This window comes from Rhinolophus sinicus, chromosome 5, assembly GCF_057876585.1.
Source record: "Rhinolophus sinicus isolate RSI-liver-muscle chromosome 5, RSI-T2T, whole genome shotgun sequence".
NCBI lineage: Eukaryota > Metazoa > Chordata > Mammalia > Chiroptera > Rhinolophidae > Rhinolophus > Rhinolophus sinicus.
In genome coordinates, this window is record NC_142505.1 from 597,919 (window position 1) to 622,210 (window position 24,292).

The 24,292-nt window shown below is 49.0% G+C and overlaps 1 protein-coding gene across 6 annotated transcripts in view; it reads right to left on the reverse strand.

Moving 5' to 3' along the window:
* Positions 1-1,078: 1,078 nt before the first annotated feature.
* Positions 1,079-24,292, reverse strand: part of CNTN3 (contactin 3) — a 185,998-nt gene continuing 162,784 nt past the window's right edge. For 3 of the 6 annotated variants that reach the window (XM_088798086.1, XM_088798084.1, XM_088798087.1), the window contains 7 exons: positions 23,210-23,280; positions 22,043-22,277; positions 20,214-20,329; positions 12,339-12,522; positions 5,881-5,993; positions 5,158-5,326; positions 1,079-2,954 (listed from right to left, as the gene is read on the reverse strand). In XM_088798086.1, coding sequence (XP_088654212.1) covers positions 2,854-2,954; positions 5,158-5,326; positions 5,881-5,993; positions 12,339-12,522; positions 20,214-20,329; positions 22,043-22,277; positions 23,210-23,280 — 989 coding nt within the window. In that variant the 3' untranslated portion in view covers positions 1,079-2,853. The remainder of the gene's footprint in view (positions 2,955-5,157; positions 5,327-5,880; positions 5,994-12,338; positions 12,523-20,213; positions 20,330-22,042; positions 22,278-23,209; positions 23,281-24,292) is intronic. The other 3 variants (XM_074312196.2, XM_074312197.2, XM_088798088.1) reach the window with 1 other exon arrangement.

A 24,292-nucleotide genomic window follows, 5' to 3' on the forward strand; every position in this document is an offset into this window, starting at 1 on the left:
AGCACACACGCACACACACACACACACACACGCGCACACACGCACACACGCACACGCACACACACACACGCACACACGCACACACGCACACCTTTCTTTGACTAACTCCCCGCATCTCAAGGTCACTGGGGACACCCAGAACCTCATTCACAAAGGAGGGCAGAGCAGCGGCCAGTGTAGCTTCACCAAAGATTCTGAGAACTCTGTGAGAATGACACTACGTTGGTCCCATTCTGCAGGTAGGGAAAATGAGGCTTGGAGAAGCTATGGACCGTCCGCAAGACCTGTGTGGCCACTGACTGGTGAAAGTGTCACTCAGACCAAGGCCGTATGACTCAGCATGGACCCGGTTCTGCCACGTCACACAGCACTGGCTTCGTGGAGGACACAGGGACAGGCTTCGGGTTTAATCTGCTTCTGTGTCTCCCCAGGCCTTTGGCCGTCACCAGGTGCAGTGACACACCCAGTACAACTGCACCTTAATTTGAAACCACAGCCCCCACGCACGCCTGTGTACCGGGCACAGCCCCACACAGGCGTTTCCCACGTAACTCTCCTGCCCACAAATACATCTTCGAAGTTTTCCTCATGTAAGAAAATGATTGAATCATTATTTTGGTTCTAATCGTGCTGACATCAACGATGACATCGAAAACTCTCGAGTAATTAGAAATGAGTCTTTTCCTAGTAAACTTTGTCAAATATTTAGAATTACACCATGAGGGTTGTTTAAAAACAAGTCCCTAATACTGATACCAAAAGAAAGTCTATGATGGACTTGAGAAATTGACATTAATCTTAAGAAGATACTTCCCACGGATGTGGGAGCGGCCTCCCAACCAAATGAGTCAGAAGAAACCAGACACCACCGTTCTGCAGGGAATTTTCTGTTCCCCTTTCCTTCCTCTCTCCCCACAGCTGAAATGCATTTAATATTGAGGGATTGTCTCAAAATGATGATTTCATTCAGTAGGGTATAAAAATAATTTTTAAAATATCCTGTTAAAGAGGGAAAGACTAAAATGTTGACTGAAAATATAACTATTTTTGACCATATCACAGTTAATCATGCACAGGCATTTAACTGTTATAAATTTTATTAGATAATAGAAAATCATACATACAGATAACCATAGGATACACACACAGAAATTTAAAGATAATTTTTATACTTTTCAATATGAAACAAAGTACAATCTCATGGAGATATATTGCTAGAAACACCATGAAGTGAGAGAGTAATTACCTTGAAAAGGAAAAGCATAGGAACATATAGGAATTACTAAATAATAAATAATAAGAAGGTACTACTCCGTTACATGTAGCACAAAACACAGGTATTGGAGAATGGGCTTCCCCACTTTCTGGCTGGAAGTAACAATGGCCATATGAAATCTACTGGGCATTCAGGTTTTTTGCTAGATATATACAGTATATACAGACCTTGCAGAGAAACTGTAAATATTTTTCTCCTTTGTGTATAACAACTTTATCTTAAATGCAATATTTAAATGTCAAGTAACGTTTTATGGTGATATCAGAATTTTGTGAATTTTTATTCTTTTTTGACACCTGAACTGGTGTTGGTTTCACATTCTGATATCTTTGCAAAGAAGTTCCTGCAAAATATGAAATCGGTAAGAAAGAGGTAAAAAATGGATTTTGCAGTGTCTAACCATCTGCCGGTTTTCATGTACTCTTTACATATTGCTGTGAACTCACATCTTCAACAATCCTTTGAAAACCACGTACGGGAAGACTAACTACACATCAGAATGAGCAGCATAACCGTGGTTCTATTACAAAGTTAACTCGGGAATGAAAAAGCCTGCCAGACTCCCTCAGAGAGACGGTTGGATTTCATTAAAAAACCACCTATGTCATCCAAAACAGAGAGGGTCTCTTAATGGAATCAGAGATTAGAAATGAATCGTGTGAATTTTGTTCCTTCTCTTCTCTACCATGAACGCTTGTTCATAGATAGGTGTGATGGAAGCCATTCCTTTTTAATCTTCTTCTTTTTTTTTTTTTTTTGAGAAAGGATAAAATGTGATCATTTCCACTTTATAATATCATTGAGTGAAAAAGAAAGCATTATCTAGAATGGAACGCAGGCGTTAGAAACGTATATGGACGTCACCCCGACACGGTGCAGGGCACTCACACTGACATCTGCCCGGGCCCAGCACTGGGGCCACCAGGCCCGCCCACCTGTCCTGCTTCATCTGTTACAGGTAACTCACGGCAGAGACAGGGAGGACGGGATTACTGTCTGCACGGTTTGGAGAAGTAGGGAGAGCAAAGCAATCTGGGAAGAACCCCATTCGCTGAGCAGGACACTGGAAACAAATAGCAGCCTGCCCACCTCTGAGGCGGCATTTCCTGACCCTTCTTTGAATCACATGCTCCCTCTTCCAAACAGGGTGATTTTTAAGATGGGTTTTTCACCATTTCAAAATAATACTGATTAAATCTCCCAAACAATGCTGTTATGATAGGAAAATAGGGTTGGGATGAAATGGGCTTTTCTACACTAAATATACCACACCAAACACACGTGTGTACCCATAAGAGCACGTCAGTCCTTAGGCAGTGCTTAAATCATAGCTCGTGACATCTGTCAAAAGTCTAAAGTATGTAATATGGAAATATCTTTGGTTTATCAAGTATTAAGGCATTTCAGATTCCCCTAAAAGATTCTAAACTGTTTTTTAAATTATATTCATATTTTACATACCAGAAAGTTACAAATACAGAGTTGGAAACAAAACATGCATTATCACTGCATTTCATGAAAGCACTTTTTTTTGTAACCGGTTAACTTTCCAGTAAACAGTAAAAAAAGCGTTCGTATCACCAGAGGGCATTTACAGTGAAGAACAGGACGATGGGTATATACCTCGACACTGGGAGGACATTCGAGATGGCCGACGTGGACCCTTTTGCATCGGTACCTGTCAAAGACGACAGACAGCCAGTTAATAAGGAGTCAGGACCAAAGCAGTGCTTCTCTGAAAATCCAATCAGAGTGAGAACCTCAGCAGCCCGCCCTCATTCCTTCTGTCAGTGGAGCCAAGGGTACCTATGAAAACTGATGCATTTCAGTTTTCTCAAACAAGTCGAGGCTTCGTTCACTAGTGTTATTTACTTTAATTGAGATTAAAAACAATGTAATCATTCTGAAAACAATTATACTCCACGACAGACAACTCTGAGATAATTCAATGGTTTAATTAAAGAAAGCTCCATTGGATAAGAATTTAAAATATCTGTGTCTGTTTCTATTTTATACACTTTTAGACAAACGATCATGCGTAATATAAAACATCATCTTTAAACAAAGGAATCAACAGAAGCCCCGCTGTCTCAGCGATGACTTCAGAACATGCCCGTGCCGGCCTGTGCAGCTCGGCGAGAGGGCAGATGTCACAGGACAAGGCTGCTCTGACCGCTGCAGCCCTGGCATGCGGATGGTGTGTGCCCGGGACCTTCTCCGCTGACTGGTCCCACTCTGCCACACCGAATGTCAGCTCCACATTGTGCTGTCTGGGAGCGAGAGCACGTCTCGGCCCTTGTAAAACCATCACTGCCGTCAGCACCGCACGTAAACTCCTGGCTTTGCTCTATTGAAGTGCACACTCTTTTAGACGTGCCTGTAATCTGATACGGTTTTTACGGATTTGCAGTTCTGAGCTACACACTTAGCATTTTCTTCGAATACTTTAGTCGTTTGTTTGTTTTAGTGCAAGGGCTGCAGTCTTTGTGGTTTCATGAAAATATAAAATGCCTCCAAGTTTCCACATCTCTCTTTCCCTTCACAAACAAAACAATGTCAGCCATTGTTTTCCAAGGTTAAAGGTCTGAACCCCGAATGCAGGTTCCATAGTCTAGGCCGAGCTCAGTGAAAGGAGCAAAGTGATCTACGTCGCTAAGAACTACAGGACCGGAGGACGGGATGGCTTCTGCCGTGCAGGTGACCCCCAAACCATGCAGGCTTAGGGGCGCCCAGCCCATGCGTCAAAATCCAAGTACAACTGATCGGCCATCCACACCTATGGCTTCCCGAGCTCACATGGAAAGGAGATTTCAATCCATGGTCGGCTGCATCCACAGATGCAAAAAACCGGGCTACCAAGGGCCAAATGTACATTTATTAAAAAAAAAAAAAAAAATCTGCATATGAGTGGACCCACGCAGTTAAACGCGTGTTGGTCAAGGGTCAACTGAACTTAAATGGAGGCCTGAAAACTCCAGATTTGAGATTTACCAGGTTTCTCTGAAAATAAGAGTTAGCTGGACCATCAGCTGTAATGCGTCTTTTGGGGCAAAAATTAATATAAGACCCAGTCTTATTTTAATATAATATCATTTAATATAATATTATTTAATATATTTTATATAATATCAGTTAATATAATATTATTTATTTTATATAATATTATTTTATATTAAAATAAGACTGGGTCTTATATTAATTTTTGCCCCAAAAGACGCATTAGTGCTGATGGTCTGGCTAGGTCTTATTTTCGGGGAAACACGGTAAAAGATAAAATATCTTCTACCATTGTCACTGATAAAATGAGAATATAAGTCTTTCTCCCTTTCTTCTAAAAGTTTAGTTCGTGTAACAAAACAGGCTCATTTGGATTTTTAAAGGAAAAGGCGTAAACCTCCTTTGAAATCAGAAAATAAGAATTTTGTTTAAAGCTTTTGGACTGGCCAGTAATATCAAGGATTTTTCTGCTTTGTAAAGAATTGATAAGATTCGTCTATAATTTCTAGAAGCCAAACAACTGATATATTAAAAACCTTAAAAACAGTTTGTGGGCTCAACAGGGCCCTTGAAAAATGCTTAAGGAATTCTGTTTCCATAGTCAATCCAAGGGCAAATTTTAGGCTCCGAATGAGGGAAAAAATTAATGAAGTTCTGCTAAACATTTCCCGACGTCTTTCCCGTCTTCCGCTGTCACGTCTCCCCTTACTTTGCAGCCCTGGTGAGGGACTCCTTCCGCATCCGTCTCTTATTCCAAAACCTTCTCAGCTCTCAGACAAGACACACGGTGGGAAGAGAGGGGACAGACAGGCACCGAATGAGTCCCTCTTGGGGGTCAGGACACGACGCTGTAAGTACAGGAAGCGTCCCCTGGCCCCACTTACTGGTTACTCTTGGAATCCTGATCTGCTCGCTGCTGGCGCCGTCCCCTCCGTCAGTCGCAGCCTTTACTTCGATGATGTAATCCTCCCTGACCGGCAGCAGCAGCTCCGCTGACGTCGTGTTTGTACTCAGCACCTGCATGCTGCTCTGACTGCTGGTCCTGTAGAAAACCTGAAACGCAGGGACACATCCTGTGGGTTGTGTGCTGCCCGCCTGGAGTTATGCTCATGGCACTTACTCTTCGGACGTCACCTTACTGCTTCTTTCTACACCCACTGGCAGGCCAGCTGCCTTCACGGCTCTCCCACAGGTCTCAGACTCGGCCTCAATGAGCACACGGTACAGCCATCACTCCTCAAAGCCAAGGAGGCTGGGAAGGGCTGGCTGGGCTGTGCTTCAGGCTCCAGACGCGGGCAAGGACCCTGCGTCTGACCTTGAACCCAGACCACGGAATCAGAGCCAACACTGAGCATGTGTGAGCATCAGAGGTAGCAAACAAGTAACACCACAAACAACTCACACTTTGTCCAAAATTCCCTCGTGAATAGAATTCTTTCACTTTGATTTCTGTTTAAGAAAACAGACATTTTGGGGAAATGCCCTGGTAATACAAAGCTTGCTACCTGCATGTGAAAAGCAGGTTGTAGAAAGAAACCCTGTCATCACAGAGGAAGGTCCCGGAAGCCAGCCTCCCCTGGAAAGCACACACCATAGTGACAACTCACTTTGTACCCAGTCACTTCCGACTCGTTCTCCATGGCTCTGACTTGTTCCCAATTCAGTAGCACTTTTGTATCTGTAGCATTCCAGACCACGTTTCCGGGGGGCTGGCTGGGAGCTGGAAACGTAAAAGGAGGAATTCAAACCAATGTGAGCACGAGGGGCCTTTCCCACAGCACAGAGAAAGGCCTTCCGGAGGCCACCGGCACGCAGACTCCCACGGTGACACAGGGCACAGGTGGACTCGGGGACGCGACAGAGCCACATCTCCCTCCACAAGGCATTTCAGTCCCAGTGCAGACAACTCACTGGATCATATCCATCACACACTTTAGGTTCGTTCACAAGGGTCCCTGGAAAACGTGCTGATGGTGGGGACACAGCCACTGCCCCCCTCACACCACGGCCGGGTTACCAGGGGCGGCCAGGAGGCCAGGCTGGGACCCGTTCTGACACAGGCTGAGGAACTGCCACTCGAGGAGGTTAAAGTGAAGTGTGGATGGTGTTTAAGCAGCTGGGCACGAAGGGTCGGGGGCAGTGGGGAGCCTTAGAAGTAAGAACGTCCAGGAAGTCACAGCCGCAGACATGACAAACTGCAGCTGACTCTGTGCTTTCGTCTTCACTGAACATGTTTAAAGTGGTTTTTGAGAAAAATAAGGTAAAACACTGAAACGTCAATGAGAATTCCATTAGATAATTAACGACACTCTGCAGTTTAAAACTGTGGTTCCCAGTTTAGTTCCCACCATGAACAGGAGCCAGTGGCCTCATGCTGGGGGGCGGGGGGCTCAGTAGCAGCACCGACGGGACACGGAAATGACAGGATGAAACACGACAACATCACCCACGTGGTCCCAGCATCGCAAGTGCCCCTGACACTGATGACATGTGTCATTCTTGGGGCGTAGCCACAGGCTGTGACGTCGTTACCTGAGTTGGTCACAGGGAAATGACATGAAAGTGACCGTGCTGGGCCACTCGGGAGCACCACTGACCGAGCCGTGAGATACACCAATGGGACCGATGACAGCAGCCGGGCTGTGTGCCCTACAGTGGTGTCTTTGGCTAGAATCTGCTCCTTGACCCCAGTCTAAAATCTGGTGACCTGGTGTTAGCAGGGGGCTGAGGCCAGCTCACAGCGTTCAAGCTGCCACGCTGAGCTCAGGAGAATATCAAACGATGCTGCCTAGGGTTGAAATACCAATGGGGAGGGGAGGCTGGGGGTTCAAAGGTCTATTTGTAATTTAATGGGGACAGAATTTCAGTTTTGTAAGACGCAAAGAGTTCTGGACACTGGCTGCACAGTAACCAATCTTAACACCACTGAACCATACATTTAAATGTGTGAGATGGAAACTTTATGTATTTTTACCACAATTAGAAATTAAACGAAACACATGACGGGCAGGAGATGTCATGCTTCCCACGGTATATGGTGGTGACAGCCTGTGGCTTTACTTAACTCCTGAACGATTAACGTCAGATTTGTGAAGGATGTAAAACGAAACACTGAACATGTATGTCTCTGAATATAATCAACTTTCACAGGAACACTTTTCCTGATTTCTCAGCGTGAAGTCGGGCGCTTTGCACATAGCAAGTCCCCTTTCTCTATAATCCTCATCAAAGGCATTTTTCTAATTTGTGACTTTGCTTTTACTAATATCCAGTTTCCTACCATCCCACACGTAGGTCCTTGGGAGCAGAGACAACTCCCGCGTGGTCTCTGACAGGGGGGCCCGTATCAGGGTCTGTAAGCAGAACAGGTGCGACTGTCTACAGAATTCCCAGGCGGGTGGAAGGCTGTTAGGAAGTGCGGCCGCCCCACCAAGCACGGAACGTAAGACACGCGTGTGGCTGGAGGGATGACGGTTCCGTGAGTGCCAAGGCCCAGCCTGAAGCCTGCTCGCGTTCAGTGCCTTCCGGTTATCCTGCTTCAGCGCTGCCTAAACCAGGAAAGCCTCTGCTGGAGGAAGCCCGCAGGCAGGCAGGAGGTGGCAGATCTCAGGCGTGTGCTCAGGTATCGGTGTGTCGTCGTTGTATGTGGGCCGCGGTGTGTCACGCACGCGTGAGGAGGTGACATGCGTCACGGGGCCGTCCACAGCCCTTCAGTCCGGGGGAGAAATTCCCTCCCACGTGCAGACAAGGCCTGACTGGGGCCCACTGGGTCTTCCTTTCCCTTCGAAGCGACATCCCAGACAAAGCGGCTCAGAGGCCTGGACAGGCAGCGACGCGGTACGAGAGCTTCTCACGAGGGCGGCTTGTTTGTTCAGGGCCGTGGTTATTACCGCTGTCACTACTACTTAACTCATTATTCTCTTAATGTCTCTTCATCGCCATGATGCTGGTTTGCACACGCACAAACCTAGGTTCCCTTTTCTTTTTAAGTTTATTAAAGTAAAAACAGTAAGTTGATTGTTAAGAAAAAAATGTCAGGTACCTCTGAGAGGAGACCCAGAGAAAGGACGATGGCAGATGAAGTTGGGACCAGCTCGCATGGAGGCACATCCGGAGTCACAGCTTGGAGCAGACGAGTGCATATTTTACTAAATATTACTCATGCGTCTGAAAACCCTAGAACTTCCAAGTTAAGCGCTCGAGGCAGCAATCCTGTCAGAACTGCCACCAGATTCTGACTCGCGCTCTCTGAGTGCTTCTCACTCACATGCGTTTCCTTCCTGAGGACACGTAATTGGGCTCCTCAAGTTCAGGCGGTGACGTTGTCTCAGCTCACATGCCGCGCCTGCCATCGTCTGGAAGAGCAAGACTGCCACATATAAGAGTTTCCTCACGTGACACACACGCACCGTCCCCGGCGAGGGCATGAACACGCAGGGCCCCTCGTTCCAGGCGCTGTCAGGCCAGGCCAGGCCGTGTTCCGCCAGCGGCCGCTGCGACTGGCCCGGGAGGAGCAGAAGGCCACGCCGGCTGTGAGAGCAGGGACCGGAGGAGGTACCCACTGCCCAGCGTGTCTCCCTCACAGAAGTGACCCTGAGCTGCTGCCCCGGAGGGGACCAGGGCAGGGCAGTGCACCATGGGAGAGCCCAAGCCGAGACGCAGGATGGACAGAGTCTTCTCACCAGGGTGACTGTAGACGCCCACACATGCTGGGGACAGAGTGGTGACCACGCCCAGTCTCTGCCCCGAGGGCCTGCACTCCGGCCATCGCAGGCGGCAGAGGACAGAGGAGTTGCAGTCACGGGCTGTGGGCTCCAAGTGCTGTGTGCGGAACAAAGCAGGCGGGAGGGAGTGTGGGGGAGGGGGCTGCACCTTTAAACCAGGCGGTGAGGTGGCCCCTGGACGGGCGTCCTGGGCAGAGGGCAGCGGGGGGGGGGGGGGGGGGGAGCGTGAGGCGGGAGGGGCAGAAAGTGCAGGAAGGAGTCCCAGTGGGACGCGGAGGGGCGGTGGGAGGTCTGGCTGGACATCTAAGGACGAGGACGTACAGCAGGGCGATGACAAGTGACATAAAGAGCGTGGTCCTGGCCCGAGGGAGGCGGGTGGGGGTGGGGGTGGGGCAGGCTGAGCAGCGCAGTGGCTGCCTGGCGGGGAGGCCGCCAGGTGACGGCGAGTGACGGCCCCGAGTGGTGAGCCTCTAGACTCAGAGCCCCGTCAGCTGTGGGATACCAGTCGGGGGTCCAGGATTCGGGGTGTGGGGCTGAATTTACTGCAGGAGGGGCCTGTCTGAAATGGGGCGGGTGGGTGACCAAACACCGAGTTTTGGAAATGTCCAGTGTGAGGTCGGACGAGAAGATTCTCGAGGCTGAGGCTGAAGCCACCCACACTGACAGCCAGAATCACCACTTGACTTTCCATTACACAAAGCAGAACATTTGCCCTACAAACCATTCCTGCAATCTCCGAGCATAAAAGTGTCAACACGTTTCCTTTTAGAAGCCAACAGATTTTGTCACTGATGTGCCATCTGCAATTTTTCCTCATCAGCGTCTTCAGACAAGAGTTAGCTCTCTGGTTGCAAGTAACAGAAACCCCTTTTAGATTAAAGAGGCTAATTAGTGTTTCACTCAGAAATGGTTTCAAAAGGCACAAGTGTGTGGATATCAGAAATGGATGCCGCAGTGCTCGACTTGGAGCCCTTCGTTCTGTCACATTAGTCAAGACAACGTCAGGGCGGCCTCGTGGGCTGTGCACCCAGTGCCACGGCTACCAGTATACGACGTCGGCACATTTAGAGCAAGTGGGAAAGCACTACACCGAGTGTTTGAATTCACAATTTTCAGTCTGAAGGAAGTGCTTCATGCCGACCTGCTTCTGTAGATGGCATTCACCCAGCTTGTCACTCATCAACATTTCATCAGTGGCCCCCAGTGCGGGCCTTGGGGCTGGGTCAACAAGACACAGGATTCTGTCCCCTGCAGGTGACAAACCGAGGGGAGGACACACAGCAAGCCAATGGAAGATGGTACTTAGGAGCTTTATGCCCAGGGCGTGACAATAATTGTCTTCACAATCACAAGAGCCTCACCAGAATGTGCGAGTAGGATTTGCAGCCAAAACCACCTCGATGGCTATGATGCCTTCAGAGCTGCCGGTCACAATGTGAGAAATCGCCTCAGAAGATTCTGTTTTACCAGTATTTCGGCATGTTTCGAAAATTACCAACATAAAATTTAACAATCAACTTAATACTGTTCCTCACATACAGCCTTAGGAGGATTGGAGTTTCATTCCGGGGCGTTTCCCCTCCACGTAGGCAGCTTTTCCTTACTGCCACTTACAGACCCACAGGCAGAGGCCGCTGAATTGTGGGCACGGGACTGTATCGTTTTCTGAGATTTCCCTGCACTGTCAGGTCCCCATCACGCGACAGCTCCGTGTCGAGGGCCCTGGCTGTCTCTGAGCACCTCGCCAGGTCCTAAGCACAGAGTAAACTCCCAGAGAAGCTGACGTTAAACGAGACGCAGAAATGCTGACTGTGGTTAAGGCCGCGTCCTCCTCCTGCCTGTGACTCAGCAAAGTCATCTGACCTCCTGCACCTGAGCGTCCTCCCCTCGGAAGTGACATTAGGAATCATTACATGAGACGTACTTAGAACAGTGATGGGAAACTGCTCAGTGAGAACCAGCCTCGTGAGTCACGCTCATCATGTGAGTTCCCGCTTTCAACTGGGCATTTGCACCGTCTCCAAATTAGAGGGGCTTTGCTTCTTCTCACAACTTTGTTTCACTCATTGTACCTGGCCATGATGTCCTATTGATTTATAAGCAGCCCCTTCCTCCTGCGTTACCAACCACCAGGCTCTTCACTGGGCCGTGACGTCACGCTGTCACTTGCATCCTAATTCCCCAGCATGTGTTCACATTGGGACTACGTCGTCGGAGGACAGAGCCAGAGAAACTTCTCTGCACATATTTTTGCAATCAGAATTTTTGATTGATGCTTTGAATATGTAAATGAAGACATATATTTAAATCTTACTAATTCGGAATTGATAATGGGAACACCAAACATACTTAGTGAGGAGTTCTATACACAGAATATTTTCAGCTCATCGGCAAACCCACCTTCTCCAGGGTCTAAGCCCAACTGCGAGTTGGGGATAAGAGACTGGGCCAGGCTTCCCCTAATTACTAGTGAAGGATGCAACTGACTGATTACATTAGCTGGTTGCAAAAGGGAGGAAAGCCTTGGTTTCCAAACGTCTGCTCTGCAATCTAGGACCTTAGCAATGTGGTAGCCAAACTTTCCTTTCTACAGAAAATCACAGGTAAACACGTGAACTTCCCTGGGAGGATTCACGCTGGTTGGTTGAAATCCAAAGCAGCAGAATCCCGATTTACACGTATCTGAACGTATATGCAACACGAGCCACGAAGTTCAAGTTTACGTTACTGGGGTCTGAGCATCTTTGCCAACAAACGCATGCTCTCGTACAAATTTGGGAATTATATACGGAAACAGAGATGCACTAAAGAAACTGGCAATCAAGCAAAACTTGATTGTCTCGTTCTCATAGAAGCCAGTTAAGCAAACAATTTTCCTGAGTCAATAAATTCTGAAAATAAATTAATAACGTCTCTAGTCAGAGTTTTTAAAGTATCAGTACATTCACGTGGACCAACCGCGTCTGACGGCAAACTTTTACTGTGCACATCGCCATCCTCTGAATAATGTAGAAAGAAAAGAAAAATCACTTCTGATCCTTTGATGTGAATTTGTTCACGCTTATCAGAAATCCTCAAGCTCTGGGGGCTAAAGATACAGGAAAATACACCAACCAAGTTGGTGGCATTTTAAGAGAAACGTGGAAGGACGTGCCTAAGAGCTCACGCTGAGTTTTCCAAAGGGTCACCCATGGGTTGGCGTGGCTGTCGCCCTGCCCGGAGACACACGTGTGGCTCTGCGTGTGCAGGTGTGGGGCGGGCTCACCGGCTCGCTGTCCCTTTCGCGCGACGCAGAAGGAACGCACACTGCTCCTTACACCGAGAGGCTCGGTCATACGTACGTGTTTTCCTGGTGGTCGCGGTCACGGTGGCGCTGAAGGGCCCGGCGCCGGCGCTGTTGTAAGCCCGGACGGCGCCGTGATAGGCCAGGTTGCTCCGCAGGCCGCGGAGAGTGGCCGACGTCCGGCTGGCCGCCACCGTCACTCTGCTTGCTGCGTCCTCCTCGCCACTGGTCCAGATCCGCACCTGTGGTCAGAAAGCATGGGTGGTGCTGGGGCTCGCAAGCATCTTCCCATTCCACGCGTGGCACAAACGTGGGCTTGGGGATGGACTTACTTCACCAGTTACTCAGCAAATATTTAAGGACCTACTGTGTGCCAGGTTGCCGCTTTCAGCTCCGTGCCACAGAGCTTAGAGAACAGGGACTCGAGGGGACAGATATCAACAAGTACACAAGTAAGCCAGGTTAATTCAGAGTCAGGGCTGAATACTACGGGAGTCTAGTCCTCAAGGTGGAAAGTGAAAGCAACACCTGCGTTTTAGAGGAGTGACCAGCTCCCCGACTGCGACCCTGATCAACCAGGCCCAGCTGGTCTCGGGAAGGCTGCAGCTCTCAGACTCACGGGACGGTGGGAGCCTGAGCTATTGGAAAACGCCAGCTGGCCACGGGGCCGCCCCGCGGTGATGGCTGATGCCAACTGCCCACCCGTGTCGGCAGAGCTGCAGGGAACAGCAGGTAGGGGTGAAGTATCAGTACGCGCGAAAACGTCTCGGGTGGACTTCCTGTTTTGGAAACGTGCAGAACGACCTGAAACTGTGTGTGAAGGTGTATGTGTACATAGTACAAAAATCAGTTAATAGTAACATCTGATAAAACCAGAAAACGTGTGGGGAAAACCCACGCCCCGTAACTGCCTCCAGTGTGAGCTGGAGAGTTCTGCAAGGCTCTGCTGGGAAGCTTGGGTTGCTCTCGAAGTGAAAACAGGAATGAAACCAACAACAGCTACAAAACCACCCAACAAATGTCCTGTGAAATGTTGAGATCAGATAGGAGCACTGACTGTCCCTGCAGGGGCAGCGCAAACATGGCCCCTGGCTGTGTTTCTCTTATCTTTCTTGGGATTGCACCCTTTTGTCTTTCATTTTTCTATTCTTGATGCAAAACATAAAAAGAGGAAGCCACTCTGATGTGTAAATAAACACGTGCTTTACAGTGACTGTGCTGATGCGTCCCCACCTCCCCACCCCGTCAATGCTGGAGACAGTGGGGACCTGTGGGGCCTGTGGCAAGCCAGCAACCACGTCCCTGTTAGTGAGGGAAACCCCACTCAGCCCTGGTTCACTGCAGGGGATTGGCCAGCGTGCACAGGGCTGGCTGGTTTGTGTTTTTTAAAGAAAGCAGAAATCCTGCTTTGAATGTGAATGCCCCCAGTTTAGAGTTGGCTCCGTGTTTTAGACAACGTGTGGCCCAGACAACACGTGCTTGCTTACGGGCTGCACAGCGTAACTGGTTTCAGGCCTCTGAGAAACTACACTAAGTTATTGTTTTCTTAAATGAGCAACTATAAATTCTTTCTTTAAAGAATTGGTATCACAGTGTAAACCAGTTATGGTCCTAAACGAGCACAGTGACAGTACAACTGATGAGTATAAGTCATACGTCCCTATGTGTGTACATGTAGGTGTGTGTGAGTGTATGTGTGTCGTGTGTGTGTTACATTCTACAAGGAGGATGTGAACCCAGATGATTGGGACTAAATTGAATGCAGAATTTCTACAGTTTTAAAGCATCAAAGTAATGCTAAAACGTTATGACATTTTAGCAAACAACATGCACATATCTGACAGACCCACTCACTGTTATAAAACCACACAGGAGTTATTCATTAATTCAGGTAAGAATAACAAACTGTTTTGTACGGCCACATGACCACCGACGGGCACTGAGAGCTCACACACATTAGGGGTCACCGGCCGCACACACTGTAGCTGCTGTGAGGTTTGCACGACTCCAGAATGATGAGACGCAGTTCCCCACCCTTGAAGCACTGTGGAGTTATTAACAAGCGAGATGCCTCATCGATCGTTACAGTGGGATGCTACCAACAGCCTGAGGACTTGTGGCCGGAGAGGCAGCAGTGAGTGGGAGACAAATCACAGGATTACTAGAATAACCCTCACTGAACGGCCGGGACAGCAGTGGCAGGGGCAGTGACGAAGCCGTCACACTGGTCACTGTGCGGTTCTGACCCACGGCCTTTCCGTTTGTGTCAAATCACCTCAGCGGCAGCTGCTGTGAAACTGTTCCCAGGGAGGCAATTTAACGAAGAACACAGATAATTTTCCCTGGAACTGGAGTCGCTTTTCTACGTGAATTTACAGGGAGTGTGTGAAGGTACATGCTGACAGCACGTGTGTGAAGTGCTTTCACCGCCTTCAGGACCAGAGTGAGATTTAATCACAGGTGTCCATGCTGACAGGTAGGAGAAATATTTATACCTGGAGGAAACGTGCACCAATGAATGTGATGTGACTTGAATGTTATCGTATCATCTCACTCCACTTAAAAGTGGAATAAATACGCATGTAACGAAAACAAAGAAAGCAGTGACATTAATGTTTCCCATTTCTTTAAGTACTTAATCAATTATGTTCTATAAAACCTGGCTCAAAAATATCTGCGTGAGGTTCGACAATTTTTTTTTTTTTAAACAGAAGGAAAAGTAAAGGAAGAAGCAGAGACAAAGGCGCTGCTTCTCCTCTCAGCTGTCCTGAGAGGACGGAACAAACGTCCCTAAGTGGGATTCCGGGGCACAAGAACCACACGGGGTAAGGACGGGGGAAAAGGGCTGAGCTCCGGAGTGACGCTTGTGCGAACAGGTGACAGCAGGGCTGGGACGCGACGGCGGCAGCACGCGTGACAGAGAGAAGAGGGGCAAGTGTGACACAGCACAGGGACCCGCTGACAGGACCACGGCCACCAGCTCCGGTGCACGGACAGAGGCCGTCAGACGCACGGCAAGTGTGCAGCCCACTCGAGGGGGTGGGACGTGTGAGGCCAGAGGAGGCGACAAAGGGGACCGACTGGGCGGGTCCAGTGTTAAGAGAGTCCACACCTGAGAAACACAACACTGAAAAATACCCTCAGTGACAGAATTAAGCTGAAGACTAGAGGGCGGAAGGGAGAGTTAATAAACCCAGAACACGAACGATGGAAGTGACGAAAGCCATGGCAGACGCTGAGGACACCGTGAAAGGTTCTAACCGGAGTTCCAGGAGGAGAGATTAAGGAAAAGGCAAAAATTAAGAGAAAACGTCTGATAATTTTGTGGAACTGAACACCACCGGCATTTTCATGCTGTAAATAAACACACACTGCGCTTAGTGGGAAAACAAAACGAGTGTCCGCTGCCAAGGGGAGGGCGCTGGGCGGCACTGGGGCTCCCCCACCTTCGCCGCCTCCACACCGAGGCCACGGTCGCTCCTGAGCAGAGGGCACCTGCGCCTGTTTGCAGGTAGCGGGCATGTCCTGGCACCGCGGACAGCAGGGGCGACACCCAGGCGGAGCTACACAGGGGAGGCCGGTCCCCCCACGCGCGCACCTGCGCCCATCACACCCCCGTGTGGGGCGTGAACAGCGCAGGTTAATGTGCCCCGTCCCGCTCACCACAGACAGTCCCTGGGACACGGCAGGAAACGCACACCTGGCTCTGGAGGGCGTCCTGGAGCACAGCTGCCCCGACCCCTGCGTTCTCCGCAGAGCTCGGTGTCCTCTGTGCGCTGATGGGGCACCTGGAGCTGGGCCCCTGCACACGGGTTACCACTCGGCCGCCTCCTGACAAGGGGCCGCAGGTTGGTCAGTGAGACGCACCCACGGCCAATGCTGCCAGACCCTCCCAGGCGACGGAGCCTCCATGACACCCCACCTGGGGGTCCGAGAGCTCCCGGTCTGGAGCAGGTGGAGGTGTGGGCGGGGCCTGGAGAGCAGGACAGTCTGGCCCCGCCCACGTACCTGCCCACGTACCTGCGCAGCGTCCCTTCCTCTGCCTGTCCCCGAACTGAGCGCTTTATAATAACGGGGAGCAGGAGGTGCCTTCCTGAATTCTCCGAGCTGTTCCGGGAAGTCGTCAAACCTGAGCACGGGTGGGGAGGACCCAGGATTTACAGCCCGTGGAGGGAAGAACAGGAGGCCGGGACTTGTGACTGGCGCCTGGCGTGTGTGTGGGGACAGGCTGAGCCCTGAACTGGGGGGTGGCCTCCAGCTCCACGCACAGCGTCGGAATTCACGTGAAGTACAGAGGACACCCAGGGTCTCGCAAAGTTGGGCGGAGTGGAGAAAAACCCACACACTCGGGGTCAGAAATGTCTGTTCCCGGGGTGAAAACAGTTCCCTTCATCCCGCGCTAGGTGCACTCGTCCCCTTATCCACCTGCGCACGAGCCAACACCCCGGGGGCGCCTGACACCGCGGGGAGTGTGCAAATCAGGCACATAGAGATTAACAACTAAGAATGAAACGACAATTATAACAAATACTGTAAGGAAAGCTCTGCGAATGAGGCAGTGAGTGAAATAAGACCGGTCTGCACACAGCAGGGCGCTGACCCAGCACATGACCTGACAATCGAGCCGGTACCGAGCGACTGACGTTCTGAGCGCCCAGCAGGAGAAGCTGGACAGAGGCGCGCGTCACGCCCCGAGGGCGACAGCGTGGGACGGGGACAGGTTTCACCACGTTATGCACACGGCTCGCAGTTTAAAACTTGCGAACTGTTTATTTCTGGACTTTTCCATGTATATTTTTGGACCACAGTTAACACAGGTAACCGGACCGTGGACGGGGGTTGGGGCGGGGACTGAGCTGGCGCCCTAAGGCTCTGTGCAGCGCCAGCGTCCTCAGGAGGGAACGGGTTTTCTCTCCAGAACCATGAGGCCAGTCCACATGCCAGTGCGTGTGTCTGTGGGTGAGGAAACGGAAACCAGCCAGGAATTAAAACGCCATCTCTGTTCTGCCAGTGATTTGGTTTCTCCACAAACTAATGGGCCCGCGCTGAGGAATCCTTAATATCAGTGCGTCTGAGACTCCACTTAATTTAAACTTAAAATAAAATGCAGTCTGGAAAAAATCGTGCTTGAAAATGGCACTTTTTAGCCATTAAAGTAGAGGTATTAAGTCAGAAACGCTATTTTAATCAACTAAAATCATTTTGTTTATACTCAGATTTTCAGAGACACAAATATTTCAACTTAGCTGCTTGACCGAATGCATTTAAATCAGTGTCAGCAGGATGGCATGCTGTGGTGTGTAGGGGGCACATGCAGACCTGCGTCCCAGGCTTCTCCCTCGGTGCTGGGGGCCTGGCCACCAGCACATGCCAAACCCCTCTCCTCGGCCTCTCACCGGAATCAGGAGGCGGGCGGGAGGGGCCTTTCCCCCTGGGTCCCCCCAGGCTGAGCCACACTTTGGAAGGGGCCGTCTTGCCTGATAAAAGACACAGCTCCGTTCACACAATACTCGCTCACCCAGTGCCCGCTCTGTCCAGCATAACAAATCCTGCCACCAAAGCTGAATGTCCTCATTTTATTCACTCTAATTCATTTCTGCCTGCTTTCTACTTATTTAAACATGCCCGGATTTTCTCTCTCCCATTTTCCTCTGTACATGTGATTCCTTCTAGAGTGAAGTGAATTCTTTGCCTGATAGTAGGGCTTAGACTCAATGTATATGTCTTTTTTCCAGGAGACTTTTCATGTTCTCAAAAACTACTCAAATATTTGATATCTTTTTCCATTCTACTGAAAATGTTAGGATCTAAACACATTCTGTTCAGTGGTTTAGAACCAGAGGCTGGATGAAGACACTGGCACTTAGTTTGGTAATTGGCACACGTTTCTGGCTACATTCCCTGCCAAACACCTAAAAACTCCACTAGGTCCCTGGGAATCTATGTCATTGCACAAGAAGACTTGTGTTTCTATCACTTATCAAGGTCAATGTTCCAAGTACTGTTCTTTCCATATACAAACTGACTTTTCAATGGGCTGTGGACACCCTGCCAGGCCCTTGGTGCCCGAGGCCCCCACAGGTGAACTTCACTGCCCTGCGTCCCCTTTGTCATGCCGCCGGAATCTCTTTTCCACACGCCGGGCACAGGAACAGATCCTGATCTGAGTGCTACAGCTCGGGGACGGAATGAGCCGGAGCCCACGGAAACCAGCACATCAGCGACTCCACGGTCAGGTCAGAAGGGACATGAACCTGCATGCCAACGGTGACATGTGCTCAGCCACGTGGCACAGGACCCACCCTCTCAGGGACAAGGGACAAGAGCAGCTGTGAGCAGATATAAAGCCACCCTGGAGAAACCGCCACCCAGAGAGGGAGTCACAAGCCTGGTAATTCAATCCAATGCTAAGCCATTAGTTTCCAGCGTGGGGTTTAAATCTTTGCTGAAACTATGAAAATGCATTTTGTATCCTGGAATAATTCACGTCGGCTCCTAGGACTTCCCCGGTTACCACCTGTCTCTCTTAGCTCGTCTTCTTTCTCCTCACATCCCCCGAGCACCCAGGAATCACTGTCACCACTCGTGTCCCTCCAGGGCTGTACTCGTGTGCCACTTGGACGTTAGGCTTGCCGCTGGTACACAGACGTGCCAGGGCCAGTGCAGTGCATTCCAACCCACAGCTAATCTCAGGAGGGGACCCGCTGGCTCACCCACCCCCCATCTATCTGCCTCCCCCTCAGGGCGGCACCAGCGGCCTGAGTGACAGCCCAGGGCTCTGCTAAGTCTCCCTGGTCACCTCACCGATTCTCAGGTTTCCTTCCAGTGACATCTCCCAAAACAGAGAGAAGTGGAGGCCCCGAGTTCTCCTCGGCCCTTGGACTATGGCAGCTTTATATCATTTAATTCTCCAGTCAGGCTGAATTATGATAGTTACCATTATTCGTATCTTTGTTTGGATGGAGCCTCGCAGTTTTCATAGCTCGCTCAAGACAAGACAGCAATAACAGAACCAAAACCACATTTATTCAATCAACATGTATGTTTTTACCCACCGCCATGGGGCCAATGTCACCCAAGGCACTTAGCATCTGTGGGTCAGGCCGGTCCGGTCCTGCGAGCATTTACTCCATCCTAGTGGGTCCCAGTGCAGGCCTATCCAACGCTAACACAGTAGACATAAGCTGGCACTGCGTGGACGGCTGGTTTTCTCTCGTTCCCTGGACCTGGCGTTCCTGACATGGCTGACAGTGGTGAATTCTACTTCCTTACAGAACATCTTTATCTGGATGGCTCCCTGTCTGCTTAATTTATGTATTCTGAAGTCAACGTCTCCCTGACCCGTGTTGTCAGGTCGTCTCCCGCGGCTGCTACCATCCCTGTGGGGCTCGCACGCTACGAAGTCATCTCACTGTATCCTCTTGTTTATTTCTCTTAATTGTGTCACAAGCTACAGTGGGTCCAGGAATTAGGTCTTGTCCTACGGTCCATAAAGGGCAGAGTTATAAATGGGGGCAGTCCGTCTCTGTCTACTGCCAGAGGAGTGCAACATGTGTTCATTTATTTTCTTTATATAAATTTGCTTTAACTCTGAATTCCATAACCCGCTCAGCCAATGGGAAATTCAGCCTCAGTCACTCCTGGGCTCCCTTCCCAGAGCCTTGCCACAAAAACCTGCTATTACAGTGATCTGGTCCCACGATGCATGGTTTCCTTTTCTATGATTACTTTTTCTTTTCTATCCTAACTAAAGTGATTTTCATTCCACTTGTTGAGTTACATTCAACAGCCACTGATAGTCACATGGGACAATGAGCTGGGGAAATTTCAACAGAAGTCAGACTTTTGCTAAGACGTCATTGTTACAAAACTTTTGCAAGAATGAGACAAGGCGGCATAGCAGCAGCCACACGCGAGCTGCTGAAAGAATTACCTCATAGCCGAGCAAGTGCCCATTGGTCAACTTCCAGGGGATGGCGCTCCAGGAAAGTTGAATTTCTGAGGAAGACAGGCTCTGTGCAGAGACATGAGATGGAGCTACTGTGGGTTCTGTTTGGGAACAGAAGCGGGAAACCAATTACAATTTTGGTCGTTAATTAAAAAATGGACTGAAGTTCTTATCTCAAAAAAGCATTTTAACATATTTGAAAAATTATAGAACATTCTGTAAACATATTAGAAAACATGAATCATGTCATGAAAATAGAGGCAATGATCAATTTCTATTTCTTAGGGACAGATGGTATCAGAGCCACAGGCTTTCCCTTACTTGACAGTCTCCTCTCCCGCATGTCCGACTCATCTCATTGTGTTCCTTTCTTTCCCTTTGTTCTCTCCACCCAACCACCCACTACTTCTTTTCACTACTTCCCACAGCTCCTGCTTGAGACTACCTGTGCCCACAAATGCTGCTTCTTCTTCATCACCATCACCACCATCACCATCATCATCATCACCATCACCATCACCACCATCACCATCATCATCACCATCACCACCATCATCACCATCACCATCATCATCACCATCATCACTACCATCACCACCATCATCACCATCACCATCACCATCATCACCACCATCACCATCACCACCACCATCACCACCACCATCACCATCACCATCACCATCATCACCACCATCACCATCATCATCACCATCACCATCACCATCACCATCATCACCACCATCACCATCATCATCACCATCACCATCACCATCATCACCACCATCACCATCACCATCACCATCACCATCACCATCACCATCACCACCACCATCACCACCATCATCACCATCATTATTTTGTCAAACAAAGGTCATTCGTTCACAAGCATTTAGTGAGTAACTCCTTTAGCCCAGCCTCCTCTTTGGAAGGTGTAGACAGACATGCAGAGAGCATCACACAGTAAAAGATCCCCTTGGTAACAGACAACTCTGGGGGCTTCATGGGCTCCCCTGTCAGAGCACAGCTCTGAGTGACACTCTTTCTCCTCCAGATTAAATGTCACCCCAATACATTTAATCTATTTCTTTGTTAAACGGGCCATGGTACCAAGATAGATTTTTAGCCCAAACATGGACCTCTCGGATTTTTTCTCCTGAGAATTCAGAAGTGGGTTTGGGAAGGCAAGGAGCCCATAGGGCTGATGGATCCATAGGGCTGATGGATCCTCCTCCTTCACCAGGTGTGCTGTTTTATTCTTCCTTCGATTCAATGGGAGGCCCCAGCATATTCCCAATAAATCTTGACCTTTTTTCATAGCGAGTAGACTCTCTTTCTTTCATTTGGAACAGAAAGACATTAATCAACCCATCAGTGGTGGAAAGAATGGTAACAGGAGGCGGGAGGGTAAAGGCCATGGCTGAGAACCCACACATTGCACTCACCAGTGACTTACCCTGGGTCTCTGTCCCCCTCCTACTAATATCCTTTCCTCAGGCATAGGAACCACTACCAAACTTGAGACTAGGGCACTTCCAAGAGAAGATCTCAGTCTGACCCCAGAAAAGAAAGCTGGGGAGGGTGTGTTGTTCCCTGTTCACAAGTGGAACTCAGGATGGAGGCTTCATAAACGGAATCCTACCAATTGGGGAGCCCTCTGGCTAGCCGCTGAGTCTCAGATCTCAGGGGACCTTCGCTCTTTTCCGCCTGCACTGGGCATCTAAGCGTGACTTCAACCATTGCTCACTGGAAGAAACGTGTGTGAAGTCACAGGGATATTAGCTGCAGCTGACCTATGAGCACAATGCTCCCCGTACCTTCTTCTGCAGAGAACACTGTTGTCACTGGGCTAAATGGCCCTTCACCTTTGTTGTTATAAACCCCCACTTTAACTTCATACAGGGAAAATGGCACGATGCTGTCATTCCTGAAGACGTATCTCGGGGTGTCAGGAGACGTGACCACTGTCTGGATCCAGTTGGTGACTCCAAGAGGGCGGAATGCGACAACATACCCGAAGCCCTCACCGTTCTGCAGCTCCTCAGGAACTGGCTGTGAAGGAGAGACAAGAAAAGCCCCATACATGACGGCCGCCAAAGGGAAGGGAGCTGCCACCCCCAGGCTTTCGTAAAAGCCATCAGATAACAGCCAACATCCTATGAAAAGCAAACGTTCAGTGGGACAGTCAGCTGCTCTTAAACAGACACACAGCACTCTTTCATAGCCATCCAGGTGGCTGACTCAGGTCTTCTGAAATTATTCAGATTTTGAGCGTCATGTAGAATAAGAGGACGTATAGTCCCAGTCTGAATTCTGAATAATAATCATGGTGACGATGATGCTAATTATACCTCGTCTCTCAAGCCCAGTAAAAATTGTCTAACCCCTAATGCCGAGTTTATGGAAAGAAATTGTACGTTGATAGGATAATTAAGTAAAAGAAGTAAAACTAGAAAAAAAGAAGTAAAAACAACATATTAGACTCAAAGCTGCATTTGGATCGTGTCAAAAATTCCTACTGACATTCCCTCATGATCCCTGGATTTTTATTTTTTCATTAACACCTTCAAAGAATACAGATAATCCCAGTGCCTTCTGACTTTAAATGTGCTAATTAAAACTTTTCCTAATTATGACATAAAGCCCTGGCTAGAGGACGGCCAGGAAGCCAGCACCCACCGGTCTCCATGGGTGTGTGTTGCTAGTGGGTCGTGCAGCCAAGTGGAAAGCTGTGAGGGCAGAGCAGGAGTAAAAGCCAAGACCTCTCATCCCTATGTTTACCAGCCAGATGACGGGGCAAATTATTTAGTAACTCTCTGCCTCAGTGTTTTCATCCATTATAAAATGTTGCAAGGATGCAATTTAAAAACTATGCAAAATGCTGGGAACAGAGATTAGCACAGAGTGAAACACATTAGCTGCTAGTGCTTCCCCAGAACCAGCACCACCAGCGCCACCGCGGGGGAGGCTGCCCAGGCACTTACATCCCAGGTTATCACCAGCTCAGACCGGCTTCCACCTCCTCCACTGACTTCTGAAGGAGGCGCTTCTGGAACTGTGTAGGTTAGAGAGACAGAGATGAAACCCTATTTGTATTCGGTAATATGCATGTGAAAGAAGTTTCAATGTTTCTCATTTTTAACATCTGAAATAACTTGATCACTGTCACATTTTAAACATATACATGCATGCATATATATACATTATATATACTGTATGTATATAACCAGTTGACCCTTGAACATAGGTTTGACCTGTGTGGGTCCACTTATACATGGAGTTTCTTTGGACAAACACCTGTACAGTTTCTGATCTGCAGTTTGGAGTCCACGGATACAGAGGGCCAACTGTATACATTGTCCTACACCCGGGTATGCAGGGGACTCGAGTGTCCTCATATTCTGATCCTATCTGCCAGGTCCTGGAACCAATCCCCTGTGGATACTGAGATACACCTTAAGTTTTTGTGAATCAAAAGTTTTTGGTGAATCAAAAGTTTTTGGTGAATCAAAAGTTATACATGGACCATCAATTGTGCAGGGGTCAGTACCCCACCTCCCATGTTGTTCAAGGGTCAACTGTAAATATCTTTGGGAAGATCATTAAATAATTTACATTTGCATGAAATTATCAAAGATTCAAACAGTAGGAAAAAAGGGCTCAGTATGAAGGTCAATAAAACAGGAAAAGTGACTCAGCAGGGAAGATGGGAAATAACCCAGCATGAACATTCCACTTGTGACTATCCCAGTAGAGGCATAATTCTCCAGTCAACACTGGCTTTGCAGAAAAATGCCCAGGCTCAACTCCTCAGCCCTGCGATGAGACAGTCTTCTTAACCCCACACAGGCGTCAGCTTTCTCACGTACAACGTACACGGAGACTTTTTGCTGAGGAATCCCCAGGACGCAGAGAAGACCTAAAGGCCCCTGCAGGCGGCTGTTTGTCTGTTCACAGCACATCCCCCACATGGAGAAAGTTCTCGGGACGGTAGGTACATCATGTGAATAAATGAACGGTTCCTCTGCTTCTCATCAGACCTGGCACTAATATTATCTGCGTCATAG